This window comes from Aotus nancymaae, unplaced genomic scaffold, assembly GCF_030222135.1.
Source record: "Aotus nancymaae isolate 86718 unplaced genomic scaffold, 86718_ANA_hifiasm-v0.15.2.pri h1tg000032l_0, whole genome shotgun sequence".
NCBI classification, from domain to species: domain Eukaryota; kingdom Metazoa; phylum Chordata; class Mammalia; order Primates; family Aotidae; genus Aotus; species Aotus nancymaae.
In genome coordinates, this window is record NW_026988445.1 from 7,433,861 (window position 1) to 7,461,648 (window position 27,788).

Consider the following 27,788-nt stretch of genomic DNA (forward strand, 5'->3'; position numbering starts at 1 on the left):
TTGTACTAGTTGATACTTTCATCACCTTTCATAGAATTAGAACCTTATTATATTGAATAATATGGTCTTGAAAAAATTTTTTCAAAATAAGTATGCAGGAAGTGGTAACTAATTTTAATTCGTGCTTAATTTGTTATTTTCAGTTCAATTATAGTTTGACATAAAAGGCTTTTTAAAAATCTGTGTCTTTTCAAATAAATATACGTTTTCTTCTCATTAGAACTTGGGCAAATATTGAAATAAATTTTCTGCTGGTTTTTCTAGTGTGGCTTTTTTTTTTTTTTACACTGAATTCTTTGACACATCTGGAGTTTATTTTTGTTTCTTTCTACCATATAATGGAAGACTAATTATTTTCTGAAGTACCAAGAGAACCTTGTTAAACAGTCTTATTTATAATTCTAAAGCAACAGTTATATGGTCAGGATTTTGTTAAGGCTCTTTGGATTTATGAGAATAAAATTTCTTTTTGGAAGATTTGTTGCCTATTTTGAAATTATAAAATCTAAGATTTATTAATTTCATATTATATATCAAATTTTAAATGGGGTAAAACGTTTTTGTGAGATAAGCTAATTAATATCTATAAAGCCTTTTTTTCTACATTGAGATACAGAAACAGACCACAAAAGTGCAAATACAGTCATGTTTGTTTTTGTTAACTGTGTAGTTCTTTAGCCCGTGAAAATAAATCTTCACTAAGTTTTATGGAATTATACACATGCCACAAAACACACATGTTTCTTGACCTCTAATACTGTGACGAAACATTAGTCCTATTACCCCACTTTTCATATGCTGGATTCTTCACATATGTTAGTTATTGATTCATAGAGCAAATAGTATTAAAGCCTTTTGTTGCTGTTTTTTTGTTGCAGTTGTTGTTTGTCTTAGTAATCTAGTTGAATCTCTCATATATTTGGAAATATGGTACAAGAGACAATATCATTACTCTATTGGAGATGATTTAGGATTATTGGTACATGTGTTCCCTGAGTTAGGAACATCATAATTACAAATACCTTTAAGCTGACATCATATAATGTAGTTAAGAACTTGGGTTCTAGACCCAGAGTGCTGAATTCTAGTCTTATATTCCCTACTTTGTAGGTGTCCAGTCTCCTGAGCTTCTGTGTCTTGGATGATAGTAATAATACCTACCTTTTAGAGTTGTGATAGTTGAACAGTCAATTTGTGTGAAATACTTACAAATGTGTCTGACATGTAATGTTGAAAAAGTTTTCTTGCTGTTAATACTTTATACCACCCATCCCATGGTCACCTAGATAGCAGAAGGCCACACTGGAACAGTGGTACCACTTGGAGACTTACAGGTAGCTCAATTGTTTCTTCCCTGCCAGCTGCTTGTTTTTGTTTTTTTTTTTCCAGTAGTATATGAGCTATGCTTCCCTCTTTTTCATTGCTCCTAGCTTATTTAAACAAGAGTTACTGTCAGCATTTTTCTACTAGCTTTTATACTTGTGTACAATGTCTATTAGGATACATTTAAGTTGTTAAGTCAGATTTAAGTGCTATTCATAACATTTTAATAAAGGAGGGATACACTGGAAAATAAAACAATGCATGAGATTCCAAACAATTTTTATTAAGTATGCACAACCCATAGTGAGGAATAAAATGAGATAATTTTGTTTTTTGAGACAGAGTCTTGCTGTGTTGCCCAGGCTGAAGTGCAGTGGTTTGATCATAGCTCACTGCACCCTCAAAGTCCTGGACTCAGCGATCCTTCTAAATCAGGCTCCCGAGTTGCTAGGATGATAGGTGCATGCCGCCATACCTGGCTGGTTTTTTTAAAATTTATTTTTTGTTTTATGTAGAGATGGGGTCTCTCTGTGTTGTGCAGGCTGGTCTCAAACTCCTGACCTTAAGTGCTCCTTTTGCTTCAGCTTCCCAGAGTGTGTGTATTACATCTGTGAGCCACCATGCCTGTCCAGGCTAGGTTGCTTTTAAAAATTAATTATAATGCGAAAAACTATCAAAATATAAGATTGAAAAGAAAATATGAAGGTAATAGGCCCAAAAGTTGTTACTCTTACTCATTTTGTTGAATAATCTGTTCAGATATCTGATTTGATATAAGATAATATGTCCTAATGGAACCCTGTCTCTGAGAGTATAGTTTCATTTGTGTAACTTTATAAACAAAACTACTCTCTATTTGATGTAGATAGGAGCCCATTCTTTCTTTGTGGTTTTATTTGATTAGTGGTGTTTTGTTATGTTGAACTCCGTTTTAGAAGCAATTTTTTTAATAGTATATGATCTTCCACCTTTTCTAGGTAGTGAGATTATCTATCTTAGATCAAAAATGATGCTTCTCACTAAATTTTATTTTCAAATTGTCAATAAAATTTTAAGTGCTGGAGTTCAAAAGACACTAAGAAATTTACAGTTTAGTAAGGCAGATATGGAAGTAAAGTATTCTAATACCATGGAGGTACTATTGAAGAACAATGTAGAAGGTGTAGTGCAGGCAGCAAGGAGAGGAGTAAGTCTTTCTGGGAGTTGGGAACTGCTTCGTTGAAGTGGCAGCCGAGTCCTGAAGAATGATTGAGAATGTGACTGGTAAACAAAGAGAGAAACATTCATGAAAGAAAGCAAGGGACACGTTAAATCCTCCCAGGAAACAGTTTGGTGTACATCCCAAACCCTAGCATCAATGAATTGTATACAGGGAGTGAGTGATATGATCAAATGGGCATTTTAGAAAGATTATGCTGACAACTCTGGAGGGCTGACCAGTCAGTGTGAAGGTCAGGAAAACAGCAGGAAAGCAAATGCAATAGCTCGAGTAAAATGATGAAAGGCTAAACTGACCACTATTTTAAGATTTGAGGAATACTAGGATGAGTAAAATTACACTTAAAATTTTAATCGTCTTTGGGGTTTAACTATGAAGACTTTGTTTTCTAAGTTTTCTGCAATGGGTATGTACTGGTTTCTTAATAGAAACAATTAGTAAACTTTGTTAAGATAGGAAGAACTCAGCAAAAGGCTCACTACAGGGGATGTTCAATTAAAGGGGTTCCTTGGAGACATTCATGAATCCTCACTCTACATTAGGAATATAATAAAAATGTAGATTTTTTTGAATTTATTTTTGTGTCTTTATGTTTCCTATGATGGGGTTAAGATAAAACTTAGGGAAAATAGGCAATAATAAAATAGTGACTTTTAAATTACTTTTCAAAAGGTGGCAATATAGTCATTGACAGAACCAGGATTCAAATTCTGTATTCTAAGAAAATTATTAATAATATATTATCCTGCCTTCTTCTGACTTTATTAACATATTAAAGTGTACAGTGTGCAGAATGTAAGCATTTTATTGTTAGTATATTCTCTATCACTGTTAAAGCTTGTCTGGAACTTTTCATTTCCTTCTAGTTTGCTTCTGTAAGACAGGAAACTGGAGAAAGGTATATCATTTTTCCCTTGTGTACTGTTGTGCTTAGAAAGTATATGTGGTAGCGATAGCCTTAAATTAACTGCATCTTTATTGCACTGGATAGTTTTTATATATCAGTGTTTTATATTTAGGTAGTGTTTTAAGTTCTGAAGTTGTTTTCACATACATTAGATCTCTTGGGCCTTGCAGTGGGTCAAATAGGATATGATTTTTCTCATTTCAGAGGTGAAGAAACTAAAATTCAAAGAAATTCCTGGCTAATAGAGAGTTGAGACTAGAACCCAGGTCCCCATAATACCTTCCTTCATTGGCCACTAGGTGGTGATAATTTGTTGTTAAGAGAAAATATTGATATAATTTAGGCTTAACTTAGGTCTAGGTTGTATAGAACCTGACAAATGATATGAACAGATTTATCAGAATGTTGAAAATAAGAGCATATTTTCAGAATTTTGAAGCAGAGAGAATCCGTGCTTCTGAAACTACACTTGAGTAATTTATGTGAATGATCTAAATACCCATCATGACGGGAATGGGTAAGGGAATTATGGCCCATTAATAGAATTGAGTATTATGTAACCATTAAGTACTATATGTGCACACACATAGAAGGTACTCAGTAAGTATGTTTTCAATTAAAAATAATTATAAAATTTTGTAATTCTGTACACTTTCAAATTAGTATTACATGAAAGAAAAAATTTTACATTTCGAGCTAGTTTCACGGTTAAAATGTAATTTAAGAGAACATGTCACAATTATCCTGTACAGTACAAAATATTGTAAAATTTTGTACAAGGCATTTTTGTACAAGAAACATTTTGTACAATAGGTGTATATTAATTTTGCAATAAGATTAAAAATAAAAATAAATGAAGGGGTAGTTGGAATTCCCAAAATGAAGTCTAGCAGCAAAATTTCCAGGCTGCCTTTTTCTCAATTTGTACACGATTTTTTCTGTAGCCCTGCTGGGAGCTAAAACTTCAGAATGATAGCATTCTTCTACTTTCTTTGAACATATATGTATTTTAATTAAACATTTTATGTTTCTTCAACAACTAGTAAGACTTTAAAGGCTCTGGACGGTTGTTCTAACAGTTTTCCATAGAGGAAAATATATATTTTGTTTATCCCACAAGTTTTGTATGAGAGGAGATATACAAATAAGTATGTTAGTCATAATTTCTGTATTCCCAAATATGAAGAATAATTAAAATAGTACATCAATTAAATAGAGGAGCTGTTGAAAGTTAGAATGGTAATGGACTTTATTGCATGTTTAAAGTTCTTTCCAGCTGATAGCACTCTTTAATTGTAAGTGGATTTTTTTTTTAGGATTTTACATTCAGATTGATTATCTTAATTTTCCCAATATAGTCTTTTTATAGATTGTTTCTGTTTTATTTTATATAAAGAGTTCATAAAGCCAGGTTTATTATTTTTTAACATGTTTTATTCAGCTTGTTAATCTTAAGTGTATGTTGAAATGTTAACTCGACATTTTACATACTTTGCCAGCAACTGTAAATATCCGTTATAACCATTACCTACAATGGATTTACTATTTTGGTATTTACTTATTGAATGGTAGATTTTATATCATTTTTTAGACTCTTAGGTGGAAAATTGAATTCAAATAACTAGTCCTTTGTGTTAAATTTTCTTCTGTTATGAAAAAATACACAAAGTCCCTTTTCACAGTAGTGTCCCATGCTAAAGGTCATTGTATTGTCAAAGACGGCTAGTGAGGAATTACAGATTACCTCACAAAATCATAAATGGGAAAGGGACTTTAGATTAAATCTTAAAATAATAATATTCCAATGAGTATATTTTTCTTCATTGTTACTTATGAGAATTGAACATGAAGTTAAAATGTCTGCTGGATGCATTTATGTGTGTTCATAATGACATTTTATGAGAGGGAAATGTTTTCTTTCTCTCTCTCTTTTTTTTTTTTAAAGTTGTTACCATCAAAGGGCTTTGAAACTACAAAAAATGATTACATTCCCTGGTCAACAAAAATGAAGTGTTCGTCACTTAATATGTAAAATGTTCTTGATAGATGTGCTTTTAAAATCTTTTTTTAATGTAAGTTTTTGCCTACTAATCTATTTTATTTACATTTTATCTTTTAATGATCTTTATGTTAACCTCAAAATTATCTATGAAATACTAACTTTATTTTTGCTTCATTTATACATTTTGAAGCTTTTTTCAATCATTTGTACAGCTTACATGATCTAGAACTATGGTAGCCACTAGCTACATGTGGCTCTTTAGTTAAAATTAAATAAAATTAAAAATTTTGTTCTTTGGTCACACTAGCATATTTCAAATATTAATTAGTTACATTTGGCAGACACATATTTCAAGCTCTTGAATTTCTCAGAAATATAACAACTTTACTCCTGCAGCCTTGGTATCTATTGTGTATGGATTTTTCTTTAAATCATGACTGTATTTTCACTTTTTGTTTTTACCCATTATACTTAATTTTGAATTATTTGCCCACACAGCTGTGATTCTAGACATCTGATTTATGGTATTAAAGCTTTTAAAAATTAGACATATGCAGTGAGACTTTTGTTAGTGGGTCTGGGATTGGGTCTAAAATCTTTTAAGAGGTCGGATTAGGAATGATGGGCCTGGAGCACACTAATCATTTGTTCCTTGATTTCCTAGGTTTTTTTTAAGCTTTATTTTATATCAGACTAAATCACCAAGAACCTGTATTTCCTGATGATAAATGTGTCTCCTTGCAGAGATACTCTTATTGAGTTACAGTTACATTGTTTGTTTAATAAATATTTATTAAGCATTTTCTATGTGCCAGACACTGTTGTAAGCATACAGGAATATATTGGTGAATAAAACACAAAAATCCTTGCTCCCATAATCTTTAAATCCTAGTGACTGTTAAGTCTTTATGTCCCTGAATTTTATGAAAAGAATCAGCAAAAGTTCCATTTAATAAATTTCATTAAGGAATTAAGTGCTGAGAAAAAAGTGCTGAGAAAAATTGTTATGATTCCATCTCTTAAAGAATATTGCCTTGCTGCAGAGAAACTGTTAAACGCCCAGTTGCACACTTAATTACTGCCCCCACCCTAACATCATGGTCTTTGAGTCTTTTTTTGTTCTCCATGTCTCACTCTTTGCTCAGATCCCATCTTTTCCTCTCTTACATCCCCTCTCTCATTTTTGAAATGTAGTTTTCTTGTTAACAGTGTGTTTGATTTTAAGCAACCCAAAATTATTTTGTAAGTAAATGGGCTGTAAGGAACAGAGGGGAGATTGGAAGAGATGAAGGAAGTGTTTGCTAAGATCTATGCTGTGAACTTTTAGGAAAGCTAGAATTGTGTCTGAGATACAGGGATTCTTAAACTGAAAGTAGATTTCTGTATTTACAATAACTGTACATTTTAAAAGCTCTTGGAATTTCATTTTTATAACTGATTATTAAGTATTATTTAAAAGCTTGATGGAAACTCTAGAGATTATCTAGTCCATCTCTCTAGTTTTACTATAAATGAAATCCAGCATTTTAATTAATTTACTCAAAGACATTCATCTAGGGAGTGTCACAGGGGGACTAAAGTGTCCTTATGTTAAGCCTAATGTTGTCTCTTTGATAAGTTTAAGAGGTATTTGTAAATTACTACGTTCATTAGAAACCTATAACATATGGTTTCTAAATATTCAGTTAAACTTTTATTGAGTTACTGCTACATGCAAAGCACTATACTCACCACTGGGCATGTAAAGTTGAAACTAACTCATTAGTATACATACACCAAGAGGGCAGAGAAGACATTTTGTTCAATTAATCATAAGCATTTAATGAAAATTTGATTATTGAAGAAAAACTGTTTCATACCCTTAAGGGTTTCAAAATCTGAAGAACTGAGTTATATTCAATAAATTAAATCTTGATAAGAATTTTATTTTAAAATATGTTACCATTACAACCCTCATGATGTTATTACAGAGAAAACTTCAGAAGCAGAGAGAGATCTGTAACTAGAATTGTGACAAAAAAAAAAATAAGTTGAGAATTCTTTCTGTGTACCTACAATAAATGTTTAATTACTAGAAGTACTCATTTTGTTTATTTACAGCAACCTGTTCATATCCAAATGGGACATATCAAAGATTTATTAACGCACAAATTCATGGATAATGAAGCCCAGTGGTTTTTAACCTTTTGGAGAATCTTATGTACATTTGGAAATTTTACATATAGTGTTAAGATGTTCATGTTCCTTTCTCCTTCAACATCATTTATGAACTTCTAATTAGGTGTATCTGCATCTGGAGTTATTAAGAGGTATTTTGAAAGAGTCTTTCAGGTGGCTCTTGTCAATGTGGGCTACTGCTACTGATGATGAGACCCCATTATTTCTTGCTGGTATGTTGAAAATCACAGATAACTTTTATTCATTATTTACATAATATGCCCTTTTTAAAAATGTAAACTTTGCCAGACTGGTAATCCTCTCAGGTATTGTGTTCTGAGTCCAAAATAATATTACTTGCCTACCCCAGTTAAAGTAGTCCTATTTTAATAAATATCAAGGAATGGTAGAAAGGATATTAAACTCTGTTGCAAAAGATCTGAATTCCAAAATTGCTATTTTTTTTATTTTTTTATTTTTTTTGAGACGGAGTTTCGCTCTTGTTACCCAGGCTGGAGTGCAATGGCGCGATCTCGGCTCACCGCAACCTCCGCCTCCTGGGTTCAGGCAACTCTCCTGCCTCAGCCTCCTGAGTAGCTGGGATTACAGGCACATGCCACCATGCCCAGCTAATTTTTTGTATTTTTAGTAGAGAAGGGGTTTCACCATGTTGACCAGGATGGTCTCGATCTCTTGACCTCGTGATCCACCCGCCTCGGCCTCCCAAAGTGCTGGGATTACAGGCTTGAGCCACCGCGCCCGGCCCCAAAATTACTATTAATAGCTCTATATCTCAATAATGGGCACACCTTAAGCAGGTCATCTAATCTCCTTGGGCCTCAGTTCCTTTCATGTATAAAAGATTATTGTAGTAAATTCAATTTATAGTCTCTTAAGAGCTCAGCTTTATACTTGGTTAAGTGAAAAAAACCACAGACTGGAAATTAGGAGATTTGAATTCTACATCAAAATATATTTTTGTATTTTCATGATTGTGTGGCTACATGATTAACATTCTATATTTATTTTCTCATGGAATGTAATGAGATGTCATTTAGCTTTCTCTCAAGCTTAGGAAAGTCACACTGAATCAGTGGCTTGTTGTCAGCCTTGAAATTGCATTCTCTCTGCTGCCGTCACCTCACACACCTATCTCCATATTCTGTGTTGGATGTGTTTCCTCATCAAAGTTCTCCTGAACAGGAGGGCCTGTGTATTTTAATCTGTATATGTGACTGACATAGAGTTTGGTACATTAAAGAGACAGTAACAGTTTCACTAATTTTTTTTTTTTTTCAAACTTTGGTTTTAAAAACTACATATAGACATGCATGTTTTATTTTTATTATACCACCATAAGTTAGTTTCCAAAATAATATTGTAATCCAAAAATGTGTTAACTAGCTCCCCAAATTTTTTATCTTTCTTCCTAATTCAAAATTCACTAAGCATCTGTTTTATACCAGGTACTAGAAACATAACTCCTCATGGAGCTCACAGCTTAGCAAGTAAGACAAAAAGGTGCAAGTTATTAATTGTAGTTGCAGTGTGAGGATTTCTGTAACTGTAAACAAAATATAAGTAGATATTAAGTAATGCTTGTAATATCACTCATTTTGAATTATGATAGATAATTCAAATTCAATATATCATGATGAACATGATATATTTGTTTAGTCCTAGCTCCTTGTATAGCACAACTCTCTTTACCAGTGGTGACATCGATGGAACAGGGTTATTTATGCATCGCAGGCCTTTTTCTATGAGACTTACAGGAGACAAAATTTCTTTTTATCACTCTATCTCTTTAAAGGTCTCCAGATATTTTAAAAATATTTATGGAAAATAGTTATATATCATATTCTAAATTATTTTATGTATTCTGCTTTTTCTGTTAAGTGTGTTTTTGCTGCTTTTAGGAGGATTTTCTATGGGAGGATGCATGGCAATGCATTTAGCATATAGAAATCATCAAGATGTGGCAGGAGTGTTTGCTCTTTCTAGTTTTCTGAATAAAGCATCTGCTGTTTACCAGGTAAGTTCCAGATTTAAAAAACCAAACAAAGCTGGAAAAAAAAAAAAGAAATACATACATGTTGAAACTAAAACAAAATTGGTAATAAAGCTGTAAAAACACAGCTGATGTACACTTTATGTAAATTGAGCATTCCTGGAATTCATGGCCAGTGAGTCATAGTGATTAAATTCCAGCTGATTATTAATGTTTTGGGAATGCCCTGTACAAGAAATACTGTTAAACAAAATGTCAAGGAGGAAAGTATAAATATGTGTGTGGTTGTGGAGAGCATATATGTAAATTTTATACATATTAAAACTGCATGATGGTTATAGCTGGGTTTGCTTATTGCATCATGAACATAAAACAAAAATCAATTGCATAGTTGATAGTTCTTATCCAGCAATATCCTCACATATAAATATGATGCAACTTCAATTATAATGTTACACCTTCAATATCAGAAGTAGAAATGATAAAGCAAATATAGAATAGAGAACTAAAATGTAATTGTCTCCTTGATTGTACCTTAGTTCTGTACTACTCCCTCCTTCCACATTGTATGAAGAGGTCTGTCTTCCCAAGTCACTCAGTTTCTTCAGGAAATGATTTGGCCATTTTTTGAGACATCCTCTATAGAGTTAATGTAAGTGACATACAGCTACAGCTTAAGTGGTGCCAGGAACCAGCTAAGCCCCCAGGCCTTGCCCACCAGTGTATACCTCAGACAGCACTACCTCTGTCTATTGTTCTTGTGTTTTTTACCCCATTAGTTATCGAAGCCTTGGTAAAATTGGAATTTTCCTGGTCTCTCTGATTTCTAAGAATGATCATAGATGGAATTTCTTAAACTTTTCTGTCTTTATATCTTCTTCTCTAGGCTCTTCAGAAAAGTAATGGTGTACTTCCTGAATTATTTCAGTGTCATGGTACTGTAGATGAGTTAGTTCTTCATTCTTGGGCAGAAGAGACAAACTCAATGTTAAAATCCCTAGGAGTGACCACCAAGTTTCATAGTTTTCCAGACGTTTACCATGAGCTAAGCAAAACTGAGTTAGACAAACTGAAGTCATGGATTCTTACAAAGCTGCCAGAAGAAATGTAAAAACAAAAATGAATGAATCAAGAGTGATTGTTAACATATGTGTCATATCTTTGTGAAAAGTGATTTTTACTGCCAAATTATAATGATAATTAAAATATTAAGAAATCTCAATTTCCTGACTTATCATTAAAATGCTTATCACTGTAGAGAGTAGCTAGCCTTATTAATGAAAATCAATAGACTAAGCATCTGCATAATTTTTCAGACACAATTCTGCAAATATTTGGAAACCTTTTAAGTATTTAAATGTTTAAATTTTTGAAATAAAGTATTTTTAACTAATATAAATAAGGACAATGAAAAAACATGAAAGGACTTAGGATAGTGTTATTTTATCTTTTCTACAACTTTATTTAAATTACATTTCCAAAGATATTTGTGTTTGTGTAATTTTCCACAGAATAACATTAATACTCTATAAAGCGATTTCACATTATCTCATTTGATCATCACAAGAGCTTTGTGCAGTAAGCTGAGTAGTTGTTACTGGTATTTAATAATGATGATAGAGGGGTTAAAGACTTTCCCACAGCTTCCAGGTCAACACAAGAAATTCAGGTTTCCTGATTCTCAGTGGAGCTCTATTCCTGTTAACCCAAATTGCTGCTCTGCTTTAGGTCTCAATCTCATCTGTAAAATGATACTAATAGTACTTATCCTATGGGATTTTTATTGAGATTTAAATAAATAAATAAATAGCCAAAAACCAGTACATGATAAACACTCAATAAAGATTAACCATAAGGAGAGTCATGATCTGGTTCCAGGAATATATTGTTAAATAATGACTGAAAAATGAAATTGTATTACTTCAATGAAAATACTATAAATAATATTTTCATATATTAGTTGGTTCTCTCTCAGGCATGTATCTAATTTTATTTGATCCTCACAACTTTTTAAGTTTGATAAAATGTACATTATCCCTATTTGTGTAAATAGAATCATGCAATGTCTGCCCGCTTGCATTCAACAAAATTATCTTGAGATTTTTCCATGTTGTGTGCCTTAATAGTTCATCTGTTTTATTGCTCAGTAATACATTGTGTGGATGTATCACTATTTGTTTATATATTCACCACTGACAGATACTTAGGTTGCTTCCATCCAGTATTAGGCTGTAATAAATAAAGCTGCTATGAATATTCATTCAAGAGTCTCTGCATCGATCTATGTGTGTTATTTTTGTTTGGTAATTAAGTAGGAGTAGAACGTCTGGGTTATATTTTAGGCATACCTGCAACCTTCCAAGAAATAGCCAACTCTTTGAGAAAATAGTTGTGCCATTTTATATTCTAGCAGCAGTGAATGAGAGTATTATTGCTCCAGATCCTTGCCAACAGTCATTATGACTCATCCTTCAATTTTGTCTATTCAATAAGTATATAGTAGTATTATATTGTGGCTTAATTTGCATTTTCTAAATGAATATGTTAATCCGTTTTTACATGCTTATTAACAGTGTCTCAGCCCTATTTAGTAAAACTAGTATCTTTCCTATACTGGAAATACTTTTGCACCTTTGTCAAAATCCAGCTAGATCTTGCCTGTGTGGTTCTGTCTTCTGTTCCACTGATTGATGTCCATGCTTCAACCAGTATCACATAGTCTTAATTACTATAACTATATATATAAGTCTTGAAATTAGGTAGAGTAAGTCCTCTCAATTTATTCTTTTTCAAGATTGTTTTTGACTATTTTTGTTCCTTTCCTTTCCACATAAATTTTAAAATAACCTTGTCTGTATCTACAAAAAAAATCTTGCTGGGATTTTGATAGGAATTATTTTAAACCTGTATGTCAATTTGGGGAGAATTTGCATCCTTACTATGTTGAATCTTCCAGTCTACAAACTTGATATGTTACTCCACTTATTTAGATACTTCCTTTCTTTCATCAGTGTTTTTGAGGATTTCTACATACAAGTTCTGTACGTTTTGTTACATTTATACTTGTGTTTTATTTTGTAATTGATTTAAGTGGTTTGTATTACTATATTCAGTTTTCATGTGCTTTTTCTCTAGCATATTGAATCACAATTTTTATATGTTGGTCTTGATCTTATAGAGCTCAATTATTTTAGGAGTTTTTCTGTAGATTTTTAGGATTGTTATGTCATCTACAAACTAAAGCAGTGTTGTTTTTTCCTTTCCAAATATATGCCTTTTATTTTCTTTTATTTGCTTATTACACTGGCTAGAACTTCTAGTACTATGGTGAACAAGAGTGGTGAGAGCAGACATACTTGTTCCCAGTCTTCAGAGAAAGCATTCAGTCTTACATCATTAATATGTTAGCTATAGTGTTTTAATAGATGCCCATTATCAAATTGATGATGTTCCTCTGTGTTCCTGCTTTTCTGAGAGTTGTTACCATGAATGGCTGCTGAATTCTGTCAAATGACTTTTTTGCAACAATTAATGTATTTGTGATTTTTCTTTTTCAGTGTGTTACTGTGGTGCTCAATTTTGGTATATTGAGTCAGTCTTGCATTCCGGAAATAAACTCCCTTGGTTATATTGTATAATTCTTTTTACATATTGCTGAATTGTATTCACTAATGTTTTGTTAAAGATGTTTGTGTCTATGTTCACGAAAGATTTTGGTAGTTTTGGCTTGTTTTAAACTATCTTTGTCTGGTTTTGGTATCAGGACAATATTAGCTTCATAAAACAAATTGGGTAGTATTTTCTCCTCTTCTGTTTACTGGGAGAAATTATATAGTATTGCTATTAATTTGTTTTTGAAAGGTATTTTCACTGAGTGTAGAATTCCAGATTAATGTGTTTTAGTGTTTTAAACACATTGTTTTCCTATCTTCTTACTTGAATAATTTCAGACAATACATTTTCTGTCATTTTTATCTCTATCTGTTGTGTTTTCTTGTTCTTGCTGTTTTTAGTAGTTTCTTTTGATCACTGATTTTGTCCAACTTGATTGTTGTGTGTCTTGGTATAATTTCTCACATGTCTTGTGCTTGAAGTGCCCTCTGATATTTTTGGGTGGTTCTTTCCCCAGCCTGAGGGCGTTTACTCACACCCGTGGTGATCAGTAGTCTGCTTAATACTCAAGATAGAGCATCTCAAGATCTCAGGGCTTCTCTGTCTGTGTACCTCACTAGTCTCTGATACTCTGCCCTATCTCATAACTCTGCATCTCACCTCAGGGAGTACACCAGGTTTTGCATGGATTTATCCTCCCTGTACCATGGACTGGGAACTCACTCAAGTCAGTAAGCCAGAGTAGTCATAAAGCTCACCATTTCTCATCTCTGAGGGTTCACTGTCTTTTACTACCCAATGTCCACTGCTTTTGAAAAGAATTTTTTCCAGTATTTTGCTATTTATTTCTTTCTTTGTCTCAGGTGAAAGAATAAGAGTCCCAGTTACTACATCACAGCCTGAAGCTAAATTATCCTTTAAAAATATTTTTAAAAATTTTATATTACCCTTACATTTTCCTTTTCTAATGTTCTTCATTTCATGATATCACTTTAAATTTCCATATGATGTCATTTTTCTTCCGCCTTAAATACTTCGTGAAGTTCATTGATCTTTTATTCTAAAATGCACTGTATTTTTAATATCATATAGTGTTCAACTCATAGTTTTTTTCGGTTTCTTACTTTTTTATATATAATATGCTTAATCTCTGCCTTTTTTAATATATGGAATATAATTATAGCAATTTTTAATATCCTTATTTTCTGAGTCATTTATGAGTCTGTATATATTGATTCATTTTTATTCTCATTAAGGTGCTATTTTCTTGGTCCCTTTATAATGTCTAATGACTTTTAATTGGATTCTAGACATGTGAACTGTATCTTGTTAGGTGCTTGGTATTTTTGCATTTCTATAAATATTCACAGCTTTGTCATGGAATACAATTATTGAAAAGTGTTTTACCCTTTCAGGCTTTCTTTTGCGACTTCCGGGTGGTAGCAAAGCAGTGTTTAGTCCAGGACTAATGGTGCTCCACTACTCAAGCAATACATTTTGACATACTCTATATGATACTGTCTGGATTGTGACGTTTTTACACTACAGCTAGTGGGAACATAAACTTCTCATCCACATGTGAACCCCAACTATTGCACTTCCTTTCAGGAGGTTCATGGTTTCCTCACACATATCTGATGACTAGTACTCTACTGAAGACTTGTAGGGGTGCCTCTGTAGATATCTGGCACTCTGTGTGCAGTACTCTGCTCTGTGAGCTCTAAGCTTTTGACCTCTGTGGACTTCCAGCTCAGTCTTCTCATGACCCCAGCTTGATCTCCTTCCCTAGGCCGCAGTGTGAAAGCTCTGATTCAGACAGTAAGCTGACTCTGATTCAGACAGTAAGCTCGAGCATTCCTTAGAGCTTACCTCATTTGTCTTCCCTTCTTAAGAGATGACTGTCTTGTGCTGCCATAGTCCAATATGTAAAAGCATTTATGTAGTCCAGCTTTCTAGTTGTTTCAGGTAGAATTAATTTGGACTCTGTTACTCCATCTTGATCATCTTGGTCAAAAGTAGAAGTCTCTTCATTGCTCTGAGATTGAGAATTTAATAAAATCCCTTCAGAAAAGACTCAACTCATGCAGTGCTTTAATTTTGTAAAGCTTTTAATGACCTTCACCTTTTTGAAATTTTGAATGTTTCATCTTGACCAAATTCTGTGCCATTCATGTTTAAAATCCTCATGGTTGCATTTTGCCTTAAGAGCATGCATATTATATGCATGTGTCATCATGCCTGTGACAGATGTTCAGTGTATATACCAAATACAGTATAAAGGAAGGAAGTCCAGATCTTTTAATGAATGCTTGTTCTGTACTTAAAAATTATGTATTCTAGGGTAAATCTCAACTTCTGTTTTAATATACTTTTTTGTGAAATTGAGGATCCATTTAAATGGTATATGTGAAAGTCTTTAACAAAATGAAAAGTTAAACAGATTCAAGGTATTGCTAGTATTGTTTTGCCAGAGGTGGAGGGGTGTGTGTGTGTGTGTGTGTGTGTGTGTGTGTGTGTGTAATGATTATAAATCTTTCTTCATAGACTAAGTTAGGTGTGGAAGAGACATTGAAATATTTTATGTGATCTTCAATTCTAGTCCTCCATCTAATCAGCTGATAGGATATTCAGTCTTAGTTATGAACTCTTACTTCATTCTAAATCATGCAAGGTCTGGGCCCCTTGCACAGGGCAGTGTATTCAGAGGAGACCTTCAATTATCTACTCCTCATTCACCTTGAGATGGTGAATGCCTGTATATATATATATGTTGTCTTAAAGCCAAGTATTTGAGCCTGACAAATCATTGCTAAGGCTGAGAACCCTGGAGTTTCAGGTTTTATTCTAAAGAAGCCACTCAACCATTCTCTGCATTCCCACCCCACCCCCGGCCCCACTCCACCCCATAACTTTCTGTTGCTTTGCACGTATAAACATTTTCTAAGGCCAGGAAGTTGAAGTAGCCTTGATACTTTCTTACATGAGTGAGGAGAAATTGCAACAAGAAGAAAGCATAAATCACTATCACAATAAATTATATTTATGTGTTGGGGGAACTGGATTTTGCAAAAGAGAGAGACAGGTTAGGATATGAGTAAAGGGTGACTTTCAATTTTTATTGTATCTTTCTTCTGCTTGAATTTTTATAACAGGCTTTATTACTTTATAAATTCTTAAAGAGAAGTAAAATTCTTATTGATTTCATTTTTTCTCAGCTGAAAACAATACGAAAAAGCCATCAGTAGTAAGGAAATTAAATATATTGTTTGTTTATAGGAAATTGGATAGTTCAATTGAAGAATAACAAAAAGAACTGAGAACAAAATAGGAAGCAGACTGGTTATAATTGAGCATGTATAGTACTTTCATATGTAAATGTCCAGATATTATTATTCGAAACATATTTAAACAATGTCTTCATTAGATGAAAAAAATTTCTTGATATACGACAGGAGCACAGAATTAGCAAAGCCATTTAATTACAAATTACCAAACATTTCAAGAAAATACCAAAAGCATGTAAACCAAGATTGTCCAACCCACAGCCCTTGGGCCACATGTGGGCCATTACAGCTTTGAATGAACACAAATTCATAAACTTTCCTAAAACAAAGAGACTTTTTTTTTGCCTTTGTTTTTAGGTCATCAGCTATCACTAGTGTTAGTGTATTCTTTTGTGTGGCCCAAGACAATTCTTCCAGCGTGGCCCAGGGAAGCCAAATAATTGAACACACTTGTTGTAAACATTTCAAGAAAATATCTGATCGCTCAAGACAACTGATTTACCAGCCTTTGAGAAATTTTACCACATGAAGAGCTAGAACTGTATTTAGAGAGAACAAACAGGCTATTTGGTATATTTTAATTCTTTTTCTCTTAAGAAATGTTGGATGTACACATGTAAACTCTTCTGATGGGAAGACTAATCATATCCTATAGTGAAGGTAAGATACAGACCCATGCATGTGTTGTTTTTTTCATATTTGTTCAGTTCTGCCATTTAGCTGCAGTGAAATCAGTCCAATTTGTTTCATGTAGCATTGAATTAAGACAGCCATGAATAAGAATGCAAGCACCAGAATGAGGCCAACCTGAAGTACTGACATCCACTGTGCCCCCTGGGGGTCTTGGCCCCATTCCACCAAACAAATCCCATGATGATTAAAGGTATGCCTTAGGGGGCCAGCTGTCCTCCTCCTTAAGTTTCTATATTGACCTTCCTGCTTTGTCCAAAGCATTAGTCCCAGCATTGTAAGATGTATGAGCAAGTACACAGATTCCACTTCGGCCTGCAAGGAGGAAGTTTAGGACAAAGTTGCCATCCATAGCATCCATAGCCAGTGAATTGAGGAGGACCTGAATGCTTCCAGGGCCAAGATGGTATCATTAATCATTTTAGCTAAAGACAGGCACAAACTTCATACCAACTTTTCTAATCATTCTCACAGTTATTCCCATTGTAGGTATCATGGGCCCTCAGGCTGTACTTAAATCAGTTCCTCTCCAGAAAGTTTTCCTTAATAACCAAGGGAAGCCTCATTTTGGAGAGATCCCTGCAGTCACCTGAAGTCTACAAGAGTGATTTGTGGTATTTCCTTAAGTTACAAAGTTTCTTACAAAAGATGAAAGTCACCATGTTTTCTAGAGACAAGTTAACACTTATTAGGCCTCCTCAAACAGGACCAATATCAGTCATGGGAATAGGTGACAGTGTCCTCAGTGTAGTCTTCTGACAATCTGGTAAGCCTTCAAGTTCCCAGTTCAGTTAAAACAATTGGGTTTAGTTCTTGGTTTATGCAGGGGATGCCCAGGGTCATTCCTGTGCCTTTTGCCTGCACCACCAGCTGGGTGGCATCTATCCATACCACAGAATGAATAGTGACAACTGTTCATTCTATGGGAAATGGGGAAGATAACCGGGGGTATTAGTAGGTTGGGTTTGTGTATGCATGTGTGTACACACACACACACACACACACACGTGTGGTACAGGAGCTAGGGCTCCCTTTTGCTGTTTCCATAAACTTCTCAGTAAGATTGAGGAAAATAGTATCCTCTGTTGAGGTATGGCAGGCCTAGCAGTCAAATTTAATTTCAGCTTTAAATTTAAGGTGCCAGCAACAGTTTGAGAGAACAACATCATGTTGTTTTCCTTTGCAAGGAAAGCTCCAGGGGTGGTTGTGGAAGACAGCAATTATTAAAGTTCCTTCTGTGTAGCAACTGGAGTGTTCTCAGGCCCTAGAATTGTTGCTTTCCCTCCTCTTACACATTATTTGTGTCCCAATTCAGAAGCTATAACTTCATCTTTTTTCCAGTCATCCCTAATCCAGAGCTTTCCTTCAGAAGGACTAAGTACAAAAGGAACTAGGGCATTTAAAAAACGTACAGAGACCCATTATGCCACCCTACTTTGGCCCACGTGGATCACTGTAGGGCACTTGTTGAGTAATGTACTCAACCAATTAGCCATTTTATTTTTGATCTAAGACCATGTTAGGGCAACAAGTAAATCTGTATCTGTTGACCAGAATTAAGTTTAAATATCCTGCCTCCTTTTTACTAAGCAGCCTCCCAGAAGGTGTACCAACAAGGACAGCCATCTACTAGTACCAACTACCATTAGAGAAAAGAAGGGCTTTTCCCTGGGGATACCATTAGGGAAAAGAGCATCATTATGCCCAGTAATGGTCAGATGGAATCCCAGATTTTCAAAGTAGCTCTCAATACTTTCTTTCTGACCCTCATCTGGAATATCATTGAAAGGAGATGATCTCTTTCTGGGAACACCTGCATTTACTGACCAAACTGCCTTACTAAGGCATGTGAACCGGAAGAAAGTGCGGGAGGTAAAGCTAGGCATGACATCTCTTGAGTTGATTTTTGAAGAGAAAACCCTGATGTTCAACAATTCTAGATCGCTGAGAATTGCAGGGAGCATAAGAAGTCCATCAAATCTACTAGCCCATTGTTGAACTGTTTTGCAATAAAAGGCACATTATCGTCAGATACCAAGTGGCCAATAAAGTAAAAAATACAACAGATTAGTTTCATAGGCCACATTGTTGTGCCTGTAGTAAACTTATGAGGCTGGAACAGCAATACATAACCTAAAAAGTGTCAATTGCAGTAAGGCAGCATTTACAACCCCTAGGAGAGATCATAGGGCAGAGGTAATTAATGTGTCAAAAACAGATATGGTCAATGTCAATGACCCATGTTGTATGGCTGCCCTTATTACAAGACAGCCGGGTCAACTTTTAGCAGGAATCAAAAATCTGGCATGCAGTCATAGCCTATGCATCAAAAACACAGGGTCTTTTGCTTTTTGCCCAATGTGATGGTTGATGTGTTGCCATATCTGCTGTGATGGTGGTTTAGGTAAGCAAGGGTAGCAATCTAGGCAGTGCAGGCTCAGTTGACAACTTGACTACAGACAGTATCGACACACAATGGGTCCATGTACATGAGTGACCCAGATGATTCAATCATCTTTGTTTTCTTAGTTTGCAGTGCCAAAGAGGAGTGTTTTAAAATCTGCCAGTCTGTAGTTTTCCAAGTGACAGTCCAAAATATATCAGGCCATGGCAACAATTCAAGAGTCAGTAAAAATATAATAAGGTTCATCAAGGGTAGTATTTGTCAGAGCTGTGAGAACAGCCTTGAGTTCTGCCCACTAAGTGCAGTGATGACTGTGTCTATTTTTGGTTCTGAATAGTTGGCCTTGCCTGAGACTGAGGAGTTGAAGCCACCCAGTGGACACCAGCAGATTTCAGCATAGCCAAACTATTGGTGAAGCAGGCGAAGGCATTATGGGGAACCTCTATGAACCTCAGGGTCTCCGTTGAGCCAGCAGCTTGCTACAGATGGTGGAGTAGAAGAGCTGCATCTTTTCATGTAGCACCTAGGTGTCATCAGGGTCAGGCTAACTGTGTTCTTGATTTACCATTTCTATTTGACAAGTAAGCTTTTTTGGACCCTTTTCACTTAGTTAGTCATGGAGTCTGAGTTGGTCTTGCCAAAATGGAAATATCGAGCCAAAGAGTTACAGTTCCCCTGGGGGTCGGGTGCTCAGTTTCAACAAGAACCCACCTAATGGTAAACTAATAGCTGCTGCTTTTTAAAAGAGGCGTAACTGCTGGTAGCTGTGTCAGGGAGGCAAAGCTCAGATTCTAAGGGGCACCTCCAAGTGGAGGCCACCTCCCTTTGCCAGAGACTCCCATTGGCAACATTAGTGTCACGGAGATGTGTAACTCAAAGGGATCATTGAAGATGTGGGACTGCAGAAGTATTAGCACCTTTCTACATCTGGCTGTTTCCAATTAGTAAAATCCCTTTTGGTACTTGCAAGCATTCACAGTATAGGCATGTGACATCAACACCACTTATACTTTCAGCCGTGGAAGCCAAAACAACAATATGTTAAAACAACAGAGGGCTCAACCCTCAGGTTATGGTAACTTCCCTTCCCCACTTTGATCTCTGTCCAAACTCACATTTGGACATATCCTCACGGTATGGGACCCAGTAGGATGATAACTCACATGCTAGGATCCAACAGAGCCACAAAAATTGGAATCCTTTCCCTACCCGACATTCTTGAAACTGTTCAATAGGTGTATGGCTTTTAATCCCTCTTGGGAGCAGGGAGATGTTGTCCTATCTCAATTCATCCTTCTCATACCAGTTAAGGCAGTGAGAGGAGGAGAGATGGTTGGATGAAGGGGCTCTCCATGGAAAAGGAGAGTGGCACTATGCAGTAAGCAAACCACATTTCAATTTTGAGCAATGTGGCAGCTGCTTGCAAGAATTTATTTTAATTTCGAGAGGTCAGTTTCTCACTCTTCAGGGCATCAACCTCTTCAGCTGTGTAAACTCAATCTAAACAATAAGACTCTTAATACTAATCAATGCCCATTTTTGGTTTCCCATGGGAAATTGTTTGTCTCCGGGAAATCTCCCTGAGAGGGCCAAAGCTTCCTGAAAGCAGGCATGACCAGTTGTAAAGAAAACAAAACAAAGTTCTGAGGTGGTTCACTGCCATCTTCAAATGGATCAAAGTTTCTCATGATGGACTCTAGGAGAAGTCCCACTGTTGCCGGTTTTTCCTTAGCAACTATCATGCACACCACCCACCTCATCTTCTAGGTGTACCAGTCAACTGTCTATCAACTTGCTTGGTTTCTGCTTAAAAGGACTGTAAGTTTCCCTTCTTTTACACTCAGTGCAACTGTGTGTCTCTGTAACTGTGTTAGTCTGTTCCCACCGCTGTAACAAAATACCATAGAAGCATTAATTGATAAAGAAGTTTAAGAGCACAGTGCCAGCAGATTTGGTGTCTGGTGAAGCCTGTCTCTTTTCTTGAGGATGGTGTCTTTTTGCTAAATTCTCACATAGCAGAATGTTATGTCCACACATGGTGGAAGAGGAAAGGCAAAAGACACTAGGGAGGTTCCTTCAACTTCTGTTATAAGAGCACTAATGTATTCTTGAGGGCAGAGCCCTCATGACTTCATCAGTTTCCAAAAGGTTCTGGCTCTTAATACCATCACCTTGGGGTTTAAATTGCAACATGTGAATCTTGGAGAGACACATACATTCAAACCATAGCAGTAACTGTTGTCTGAAAGAGGGAAGAAACTTTTACCCATCCAGAATGAATGTTAATACTAGATATAAAAGCATGGGCCCAAGGCTGAGATGGACCAGGTTTCTCTCACCTGAAAGAGAAATAGCAAGAAATAGGACACCATTTGGGTAGTTGTTTGGATGTCTTCCCTCAGCCTACAATCACCTACCTCCTTAATTTCTCCTCATTAAGAGGAAATAAAGTGAAAAATAATTTATTATCCAGAGACCGTACAATTTGATCAACATTTTCAACATTTTCCATTTACTTCCTTCAAATCCTTTTAATCCTCCTGCAAAACCTTTATTCTTTGCTTTCTAGCCCTTCAGTACTTTAGAAAATTAGTGTGAAATTTTATTTTAAATATTGAGTGGACTTTTACAAAAATGTAAGATATTATTTCAAAATATATTTTTGTGCTATCTTCTCGTTACTATGTGCTTTTTCTTTGTGATGTTATTTAGGCCTTTTGTTTTTTATTTGATTTGGAAAGTCATGTGATTTTTATAACGAGAATAGAATTAATGGTTCCATGATGAATAGTGGATGTCCTGTTTTGAAGAAATCATATTTTGGGCAAAATGCACATAAGAGGCTTATGGTTTTGCCAACAGTTTGGTTCAGAGCCTCTGGCATCTTTTTTTTTTTTTTTTTCCTTAAGAAGTGATGAGGAAGTCTGATGCTTTTGCATTTTATTTTAAATTCGTTTTAGGGGTGATTTCAAAATAACTTGTTACCTCAGTTTTTATTGTGATAATTCATAATTGGTGTTTTGTTTTGTTTTTCTTTTGGTGTTTCCCTTTCTACTCTTAAAGGCATAGAATTACTTTAGTTAAAAATCACTCTTTCATTTTTTGTCTCTCCCTTTCTTCCCTGCCCTGATTTTTCCTATTCAGTTGTCGGCTTGTCCAATTGAAACTAGAGATATACTTGACATATTAGTTACTTAACATATTAATTTTGGCAACTTCTGGTATGTGTTCTTTTGCCAATGAAATTATTGAAATTGAAATATTGTGTGGGGGTGTCCATGAGAGACAGAAGTCTTTCCTTTGGGCATTAGGTATTAAGTCAGCTTCTTGATTATACAACAAGAAAGAAAGAAGTGTTAAAAATGAGAGTTCACGAATTGAACTAACTGGCAAGAGCAAATAAATGGCTCTATTAAAATATTTTACTTCAACAGCAATAAATCTCTAGGTAAGTCTAACAACAGTATTTTTAAATGGCAAGAGAAAAAAAAATCAATGTCAAATAGTAGCTGAAATGCATTTTTGAGGGGGACTTCTTAATTATCCTGTGAAGTGTTGTGTGTTTTAGGTCAGCTGGTTAACATTGTCTTAGTTCTTCCGTAGAATTGAAGAACTTTTATTACTGGAGGGGAATTCAGAGATATCATTTTATACATATAGAAACAGAGGTCCAAAGAAGAGCAGTGGCGTGCTCATGGTTCTGAATATGCAGGACGAAAACATAATTCTCCTTATGGATGCTATTGTCACTGTGCCACACTGCCGTAACAGAAAAAAAAAATGGCTAAAAATTCACATAAAATTCAAATGTTCTAGATTCAGAGCTATTTCCTTTGTAGATATTTTATATTCAAGCTGCTTTTAGCTCAATTTTTACTATTTTGCCAAAGGAATGCATTGGTCTCTGCCTCTGCCTCAATGTGATAGCAGGCCCAATCTAATTTTTATAGTCATGGTATAGAGTTGTATATTTAGGAGTTTTTGAAGGTTATTAATCGTTTCTTTCAGAGTTCTAATTTTCTAATTCCATAGCCTGCTTCAGTCCTTATCTTTTCCATATCTTTATAGGGTTTGATTAATCTCTGATCCTAGAAACTTGTACCTTCCTGTCTAGTTTTTCTTGGTCTTTCTCAGCCATTTCCCTGTTTCTTTCAATGACTGACTCATTGTTAGCCCTTTAATGTGGAAGGTCCTTTTGGCTCTGTTGTTTCTTTTTATTCTCTCTCTGGCTGAGCTGCTATTTCTATGGCTTCAGACTACTGGCTCCATGTCTATACTTCTGGCCCCAAGCACTCATCCTAGTTCCAGACTCATGTTTCTAACTTCCTGCTGGGCCTCCTCTCCTGGTTGCTCACCAGCCATAGTACGTTCAAAACAATTTACCAAACGTGTGATTTGGGTTGGAAAATTTAAAAAAAAAAAAAAAAAAAAAAAACGCTAATCTCTCTAAGTTTTTGTTTCCTTACCTATAAAATGGGTGGTGAGATTGAATATAAAGAGCCAGGACAGAAGTTGAGAGTTACTGTTCATCCTGGAACTTGCTTCGCCTTTTGTGATCTTTAAAAAGTGACTTTCCTCCACATAATTCCTTTGTGTCACCATCTATTCATCCCTGCTCTCATCTTCTCACTTGTCAATTAACAGATGCTTTTGATGTTCTATAAGAGTAACATCTTTCCATTGTGGCCTCTAAACCCTCCTTGTTGTCTCCATATTATTTCTAGGCTCTTCATCATCAGTTTGGATGGATCTCCCAGCCTCTGGTTTCTCCTCTCTTCCATCTGTTTATTTCCCATGTGTCCTGAGAGTTATTGGTCTGTTCCACTACCTAATAAGCTCTGCTGGCTCCCCATGTTAGTTTGTCTTCAGAATAACACTCAAATTATTTACTCAGCAGTAAATCCCTTCTCAATCTTGTCCTTACCTATCATCACAACTTCACCTTCTGCCTCTCTTGTCTCCCATGTTACAGTGCATATGCATAGACAAACAGACACACACACACACACACACACACACACCCCTGATGTTTCTACCATGCCAATATTTCCTGGACAGGCCAAACCTTTTCATGACTTTGTGTGTAGCATATTATTCCTTATATCTGGAATGCTCTTTTCTCCTCCTCAATTGACAAACTAAACATTTAATATACAAGTTTTGAGTGACCCAATGCCTTGCCCCAAGTGTCTATGATCACTCATGTTCTCTGTTCTCCATGTTTCTATGTTCATCTTTTACATGTTGACCCTGTACCCATTATAAATTTTGAACTCAAGGGTAAGGGCTATCTATCTCTTTATCTTTTCTTTTCTCTCAGTGCCTAGTACAGTGATTATCAGACAATTGACATGCAATACTGAATGATAACATAACTGTCATTTCTGGTTGGCTTTTTTTAACTGCTAGTTTATTTGGATGTTCTTTTATATTTATTTCATAAGAATCCAGGGATCTGATCCTCTGTTTTCTGCCTCGGTTTTCCCTGAGGTTAGATTTAGTTTTTATGAAGGCAACATTTTGTTTTTGACTATAAAATGCTGCCAAATATACAGCATGTGTTCTGCTCCCACTCAGTCCTTGGAAGACACTGATCATTAGTCAAAATATTCTTCCCAGAGAAGCCATGTAGATTCTTAACCCTTCTCAACACAGCACATCAAGTAGCTGCTATCAGCTGAATGTAGTTGGTAGCTGATGTGAAACCTCTTTGAAATAACACATAGTCAAAAAAAAAAAAAGGTGAATACTTGATGACTTCAAATTCTGATCCAGCTTTGTTGCTGACAAACAACTCTAACATGCATGCCAGGGCACTTTGTGTGATATTTTGTGTGCCATAGTTATTCAACAGCTAACTGTTTATTAGTTAATATTCATTGCTAAACTATTTTGCCTCATTTTCTCTATTCAAAAATAGAAGAGTTAATTTCCAAGCTACTTTTGGTAGTTGGTGTAAAGATGAATATCATGAGGAATGTGTATTAACTAGGAGAAAAGTTTAAAATGATTAATAAAGAATAGTGTACCTTATAAAGTTACTTGCAAAGCAATTTAATATCTTATGATTGTGTTATAAGAACTAGACAAGTAGAAAGTACCAATGTATACTTTAAGACAATTTCAACTCTTCTATCTTTGTACTCAATAAGTGATATGTAGAAAAAACTGCATCTGTCTGTTTGAACTTGTTCACACCCCTCTGCAGGGGCCCAATTCTGCCAAGATCACAGTGTACGTATTTATGAATTCAATGAACATTCATTGAACATAATTGTAAATGCTGAGAGATGATGGTTAACAACGCAGACAAAAATCTCTGCCCTGAGGAGCTTACATTCTAGTAGCACATCCATGTTCCAGTAGAGAAAAAAATCTAAATCAGAGGAGAAGATTTTCAGAATTACCTTTACTTTCTGCTCTGCTTTCCTCTTTCAAAAACAGGAGTTGGATGTTGATTTGTGGTGTCTGTTTTGATACTGTGTTTTTCCTGGCTAATATTTGTTAGGTTGGTGAAATCAATTTAGGCTTTCTTCCTACTTATAAGTATTAACACTTGTTAAGGTTATTTTTGCATCCTTTTGTTAATTTTGACCAATTGTAGTGCCAAAAATGTTGTAGTCTTGCACTTTAAACAGCCAGCCTTCCTTAAATTTAGTGTTGTCCCCTTTGGGGAAGAAGTGTGTATTTTAAATGGAAACTTTTGCTATACAACATGGCTTTGGAAAACTGCCACAGGAATGTTTTTAGATTGTATAGGACTTGGCAACAAAACTAATTGAAGAATGACATTTAAAAAATTTAATCTTAGGATTTTGATACTTATAGAAGAAAAGAGGGAATGTTATTGTATTGCCCTTTCTCCATGATATGGTTTTCTTAAGGAAAGCAGTATATATGTTTAACTAAATAATAACTTATTCCTTATTGTCTATTTTAAAAGGATATTCTATCAGCTTGGATGCTTTGGAACAGCATATAATAGAAAATACTAACTCAAACTGACTTAAGAAATAAACATATTACTTCATACAAAAAGAAGTCCAGGAGTTGGGTAAGCCTAGAGCACTCCACAGTGCAGCCAGGCTGTTACGAACCCAAGTTCATGCCATCATTTGGCACTGCCATGGTAAGAGGGCTGGTTTTGCTCTCAGATTGACACCCTCTCTGGTAGACAGATGGCTTCAGAGGTTCCAGGCATCACATTCAGATGTAACATCATCAAGAGAACAAAGATAAACCATCTATTTTCCTGGCTCTTTCTTGAGAGTGAGAAACCTTCCCTAAGGGTTTCCATAAGACCAACTCTCACATGTTATTGGCCAGATGTGGGTCATATGCCCATTTCTAAACCAGTCACTGATGAGAGAAGTGGAATTATCATGATTCGCTTAGACAAATTGGAGTTACTACTTACAACTGGGAATAGAATCATCTTTTCATGAAGCATATGTCTTTGCGGAGAGCAGATACCTGAATGTAATTACGTTCTGCTAAAAAAAAAAAAAAAAAGTTGGAAAGTGAGAATATCAACGCTAGGTAGGCAACTGGAATTCTCTCCAGTGTAGAAAACTTTCCCCTTAAATATTGCTATGTCTTATCATCTCAAGTAAACATAGTTGTTTTTTCCACATGACATAATTTATTATTTTGTTTACTACAATTACATGTATTTCCTCAAGCTTCCCATATAGAATATATGCCTGATGGCTCATTGTGTATCTGTGGTAAGTCATTATCCGGCAATATATTATTTCAGATACAATTATAAGCACTTTTTTTTGAGACAGAGTTTCGCTCTTGTTGCTCAGGCTGGAGTGCAATGGTGCAATCTCGGCTCACCGCAACTTCAACCTCCCGGGTTTAAGCTACTCCAGAGTAGCTGGAATTACAGGCATGCACCACACACTCAGCTAATTTTACATTTTTAGTAGAGGTGGGGTTTCTCCATGTTGGTCAGGCTGGTCTCGAACTCCTGACCTCAAGTGATGTGCCGCCTAGGCCTCCCAAAGTGCGGGGATTACAGGTGCGAGCCACCCCGCCCGGCCTTAAGCATTTTATATGTAATGTAACTCTTTTAATCTTCACAACAACCCTTTGAAATAGATACTACTAATATTCCCATTTTATGTATGAGTAAACTGAAAAACAGAAAGGATAATTTGCCTAACGTCACCTC

At 35.3% G+C, this 27,788-nt stretch overlaps 1 protein-coding gene across 7 annotated transcripts in view; it reads left to right on the forward strand.

Moving 5' to 3' along the window:
- LYPLAL1 (lysophospholipase like 1) overlaps positions 1 to 27,788 on the forward strand; it is a 131,261-nt gene that overhangs the window by 31,927 nt on the left and 71,546 nt on the right. For 3 of the 7 annotated variants that reach the window (XM_012459687.2, XM_012459691.3, XM_012459690.3), the window contains exons 4-5: positions 9,528 to 9,643; positions 10,506 to 11,879. The exons of the other annotated variants lie outside the window; for them this stretch is intronic. In XM_012459687.2, the coding sequence (XP_012315110.1) occupies positions 9,528 to 9,643; positions 10,506 to 10,730 (341 nt within the window). In that variant the 3' untranslated portion in view covers positions 10,731 to 11,879. Of the gene's footprint in view, positions 1 to 9,527; positions 9,644 to 10,505; positions 11,880 to 27,788 lie in introns of those variants that run through there. 7 annotated transcript variants of the gene reach the window in all.